The sequence below is a fragment of the Stylophora pistillata genome, chromosome 5 (assembly GCF_964205215.1).
Source record: "Stylophora pistillata chromosome 5, jaStyPist1.2, whole genome shotgun sequence".
In the NCBI taxonomy this organism is placed as follows: domain Eukaryota; kingdom Metazoa; phylum Cnidaria; class Anthozoa; order Scleractinia; family Pocilloporidae; genus Stylophora; species Stylophora pistillata.
This window is the reverse complement of record NC_142523.1, coordinates 8,854,438-8,859,966: the sequence shown is the minus strand read 5'-3', so window position 1 is coordinate 8,859,966 and position 5,529 is coordinate 8,854,438. Positions and strand designations below refer to the sequence as shown.

At 34.0% G+C, this 5,529-nt stretch overlaps 1 protein-coding gene across 2 annotated transcripts; it reads left to right on the top strand.

The window, feature by feature from the left end:
- Positions 1 to 833: 833 nt before the first annotated feature.
- LOC148730113 (uncharacterized) lies at positions 834 to 5,113 on the top strand. 2 transcript variants are annotated; one of them, XM_088759536.1, is made up of 9 exons: positions 834 to 886; positions 1,148 to 1,237; positions 1,332 to 1,512; positions 2,003 to 2,092; positions 2,341 to 2,409; positions 2,813 to 2,867; positions 3,326 to 3,394; positions 3,753 to 3,940; positions 4,146 to 5,113. In XM_088759536.1, the coding sequence occupies exons 1-9, from the start codon at positions 845 to 847 to the stop codon at positions 4,610 to 4,612; spliced, it is 1,251 nt and encodes a 416-aa protein (XP_088615662.1). In that variant the 5' UTR covers positions 834 to 844; the 3' UTR covers positions 4,613 to 5,113. The 2 variants fall into 2 exon arrangements, with proteins under 2 accessions (XP_088615662.1, XP_088615663.1); XM_088759537.1 differs by lacking the exon at positions 3,326 to 3,394.
- Positions 5,114 to 5,529: the final 416 nt, after the last annotated feature.

Here is a 5,529-nt window from a genome sequence, read left to right as displayed (position 1 = left end):
TGTGTTCTCACTTATTGTCTTTTTAGAGTATTTATAACATAGCGCACGTGCTTGCTCTGTGTAAGTCTTATTGAGCTGCTATGAACAAAATGTCCCACTGATGCATGCCGGTGATGTCAAATGCCTCGGGAAAATTTGTTTTTCTTGCAGGGAACTTAAGCATTTTTCATTAAAAACCGGGAAGAACTTCGGTAAAAAACTAGACATGGCAACAAGTGAACAAGCCGATGAAGATCTACCTACCTTTTTTTGCGAAAGAACCCAGAGGAAGGGGAAGACAATCAATGCTGATTTTATCTCGTTCCTCAACTCTAGCTTCATTTCCACGCATGAATGCACCTGTCAGTTTTTAACCAATCCGAGACGAGATCATTGAAGTGTAGCGAAATACTTTCCCAAAACAAAATAAACCACACATTGAGGCATAGGAGAGGGTATTTCTTCCCTTTATTCATAAACTACAGCATGGAAAATGTTATAAAACAATTGGTTCATGTGTCAGCTGCGTATTCATGGAGAAGTTGAGCACTTGGGAAGTTTGGAGAGCACTAAAAAAGTTAGAGTTGCTCGAGGCACAGCCTCGAGCAACTATTATACATCATTCGTGCTCTCCAAACTTCCTGCGCAGTCAAATCTCCACGAATGCATGCTGACGCATGAACCAATTGTTAAATTTAAACCACAACATATATACATCAGTATTGAAAAGGTGTGGCCACCTTCATTTTTTCCACTTTTTCTTCTTTTTTGATCTTTGGATGTTTTGTTTAATTTCAAGATTGGTTATCCACTTTATGAGGTTAAGCACTTTCTTGACGAGAAAAATAAAAGTCTAAAGTTTGTCATGCTCTATGACATTGCATGCATATTGTCTTCACATATGAAGGTAAACGTTGTTATTGTTGTTTTCTACTTCTAAATTTAATAGTTATAGTTATCGGAGTGTTTCTTAAGTTGTTTATATCATTTCATTCAGTTTATATTGAAATTATATATTAAGGCTTTTTGGGTGAAGTGTCCAAAGGCAGCTATAATTTCTGTGTTTGTAATTACAATATACTAGATAATATAATGTGCGGTTAGATCACAAACTTTTAAATTTTATGCTTGTGAATATCAACAATAATAATAATAATCTCTGTTTTAGAAAAATGCACAAGAATTACTGTTCAACCCAACCCAGTTGACCTTGGGTATACCAATTTTTCACTGTTATGGTCACAAAGCTTCATGTCAGGTAACAAAGCATTCTTAATTTTAATTAATGGTAATAATAATAACTTCATTGTTATTGCTATGTATCAAATTAAAATTAACTCTTAATTCTTCAGATCAAGTATTCACCAAGACGTATTGATGGAATTGGTCTCACAGATGGTGAGGGTACTGAGAGGCTTTGGGCTTTCCTTCGTGACTATTCTAGGATAACAAAGGAAATGGCAGCAGATAAAAGAATTGATGTCCTTACTGATGGTCTTTTGCACTACCGAGATCAACTCCGTGAAAAGTTTGGTAAAGCTTGTTTAATCTATAAATGGTCCTTTTTGAGGGTATTTAGTGCTACTTTATTACAAATAAAAAGAAGTCAACCTGTAAATGTTATGTGTTCACTTCTTCCTACAGTTTAGTTCAAAACAGCATTAAATGCCCATATGTAACAATGTTTCATTAATTTTTTTTTTACCTAGAGGTTTCATGCACAACAGCCTCGTATGTTTCTTCATACTTTTTAAAAGATGTGTATTTTGTTAAAATGAATGATGTATTTTTAGACAGTGTCCATCCATTAATTTATAATTTTAATGGACAATATCCAAAAATAAATCATTTGTGGTAACAAAATACACATCTTTTTTCGGAGAGTATGTTTTTGTTATAACTTAATTTTAAGTGTTTAAGTTCCCCTTTGTGAAATAGTATTGTTTCATAATTCATTTGATAGTTAATATTTATCTTTCAATTTGTTTATTACAATTTTTGGAATGTTTTCAATGTTCCACAGGACCTTCGTTGAAAAGAAAGTTTAGACGAAGTAAAGAAATTCTCCAAAACTCAAATGAAAAAATTGATTCCCTGTGCAAGTCTTTGTCAGGCATGTATAATATAGCAAAGTGATATTTAATGATTATACATACTTTTTGTTAGAAAATACAACCTAGTGTTGCAAAAATTGCACCATAGTCATGTACCCCATCTGCAGGTATAGCTAAAATTCAAGTGTGCACAATATCTTTTAAATTAAGTGGTTATACATATGAAAAATCTCTTAGTATATTAAATATTCAGAGTTTTTCTTGCTGCACAGGATGAAATTAATCCATTGTTCTTATTACACAACAGAACCTGTTACAGAGCAAGATATTGAGATGTGGATTGAGGCAGAAGTGTCCACTGAAAGCAGTGATGAAGGTATTGGAGTAAATCCGTTTTTTCCAGTATGGTGAAATGTTCACTTCGGAGCTCTCACTCAAATCTGTAGATTTGAGTAGATAGCAAAAAGTAGGGAGCAGCATCTCAACAGAAGAACCCAGCTTGTCACGACTGATATGGACATTTCATTCTTTTATCAATCTTTTAAATGTTTTATCATGTGATATGACTGTGGCCATTAATTTTAACCAGTTGATCTCAAATTGGCATGTGTTTTGAAATGGGTTTTTACTAAAATTTAGATTGATTGTGTTAAATAGGTACAGTCATTACTACATAGATCTGAATAGTAGTAACTAAATATACTGTATGTTATTGCATCAAATCATCGTGGAATTATTGCAGATATAATAATTTACTATAGTTATTTTATTTTCTATAGAGCTGGAATGGGATGAGAAGTATGTTGAAAGCCTTAGCACTGCAAACGATCTTAAGTAAGTTACAAGGAATTTTGATGATGATAATGATGATAATGATTGTTATTATTTTTGTTATTATTACTATATTTTCCAATATTATTTCAATTATTAACTTTAATAAATATAAAGTTAGTCATTCTCCCCAACTGCCCTTATTTAATACATCACATACATTTTGGCAGTCAAATATGGCACATTTATACCAGAGCCCACAAATGAAATTCAAATCATTCAAGTTACGCATTGGATGATCAAGGATAATGTATACAGTACTAAACTCAAACAAGTGACTGAAGTTGATTGGTGCATGGCATGTTTGAGTTTCCATGGGAGGCTTAACAATCAGTAATAATTACCTACTATTCAGGGAAGTGATCACTGCAATAAAATGATGTTGTAGCTGATTAGTGCTGTGTTACAAGTACTTATGATGCAGTATAAACAATGATAAAACTTGACATTATTATTTCTAGGTTTAAATCGCAGTCCAATTCTGAGATAACTGCACAGGAAGTTGAATCAATAAAGAAACAGTTACAGAGGTTTGTACTGTAAATCTCACAAATAAATCTCTAAAATTTATTCATCCACTACACCTTTGTATAACAAAAAATGTGTATAGGTAGGAAATAAGTGTGAATCAAAATCAAAACAGTAAAATGCAAAAACATTTGACACTGATGTATAAACAAATTATTATGTAATATTAGATTCATTAAATTCTTCAACTGCATACTCTTGTGTATGGTATTTAATCCCTTTATGGTTCTTCTAAGGAATCAAATTTTGTGTCAAGGAAAAGTATCTTAAAAAGTAATTGCATGCTTGCTTCAGTATTTTTAAATCAGTGCCAGTTGTGATATTTCTTTCTGATATCCTTGTTTGTAATATATTATTTAGACTTGAGAAGTTGCAAACATCTATTGAGAGGCAACAAGGAATTCAAAGGAAGTGGACTGTGGCAAGTTCTTTGTACAAAGAGGTTCTTGCTCGCCTCAAGCTTAAACAAGGGTGTCAGTTACTCAAAAAACTACACCACCTAGCAGCGGAGCGGATTTTTGTTCTGGAAATGAAGAAAAAGTACGCAGGTAAATGATAGGTTCTTGATAATGGTGATAAACACTCTGAAGACCAGCTTTATGTGTGTGTCTTAGAACGGTGCACAGAATGATTAAAACAGAGGCTCAGGAAGTGTCTGGCTTATCTGGGTGTGGGCTTGGATAGGTTGTAGTGTAATCAGATTATTTATTTAATTGATATTTATTTACCTTATTTTGTAATCTGTCTTTGCAGATGGACAAGCTATTGCTAAAAAGCTGAACAAAGAGCTTACCAAGATAACAGCCAGTGTCAAACTGCTCATACCCCAACTGAAAGCTTTGAGAACAGCCCAATTTGGGGATCTGTCAGATGATGAAGTTTTTGTTATAGTGAAAGATCCGCAATCAACCATTTACAGCGCAGTCAACGTGGATCCTCAACGTAACACCTTAGCCCATTCTACAAAAATACAAATCATAAATGTGTTTTTGTTGAAAAAAAGGGCCAACGAAGAAATCATTCTTCTTAAAGCAGAGGTTGAAAGGTTTCAGACCTTTCTTTCTGAGGAAGTACAGAAAGTTGATTCTTGGATCGATAAGGCTTCCACTCAAAATAATCCAAGTCACAAGAGCCTTCTTCTAGTGAAGAGAGTATCCTTAATCCAAGATCCAAGAACTAGCAAGCCTGCAAAGACTTTGGAAGGAAGAAGTCTTGTTTGAAACAGATTATGAAGAATTGCTGAAAAGAATTTTGGATGGAAGTGGAGAATCAACACTGTCTTTACTTGAAGATAAAGCTGCAAATGATGATGTTGATGATGTCAGTAGTGTTAGGGATGAAACTGAAGCTGATGAGAACGAACAAACAGACAATCTAGATCAATGATGGTGCATTTTCATTGTAAAAAATGTTATGATAATAATAGGAAGCCATTTGGTGACGATGTATAGTCGATACCTCATAAAAGAGAATATTTTATAAGTATAATTACTAACTCGCATGAATATTATAACAACATGACTTAAGTGAAACATTTGGGCCAATACAATTGCAGCTTCGATTGTAATACAATAAAACCTCTTGTTAAGAGAACCTAGATTTTTTTCAAGTCAGCTTGAACAGGTTCCTATATAAATGGTGCTTGACTGAAAATCAGGCTCGCTAGGTTCTTAAATAGGTTTCTTAATTCTCGCTAATAAAAAGTGTACTTGTATAAATGATTTGTTTTTCTGCTTTTTCTGAACCTTTTTCTATCTCTTTCCTAATGTTCGCAAAGGCGGATACAGGGAGGGGGAACGGGGTGACTTGTCCCTCCCTCTTCCACATGAATTACAACAGGAATAACAATGCCTATCCCAAAAGAATGAGTGCTTTTGGTCTCAATTAAAGAAAAGTTCCCCTAGTTTGATTTTTTTTCTGCATCCGCTACTGGTTCTACCCCTAAGAACCTGCCCGGATGAGCACACAACTTTATATCCTTGTAGGATCGATGTTGGATAGCGTTCATGATTTAATGTTCATTTAGTATATGTATAGCCTGAGTATGAATGGAAACTGAGACCCTGAGTATGAATGGAAACTGAGACCCTGAGTATGAATGAAAAGTGAGACCCTGAGAATGAATGGAAACTGAGAC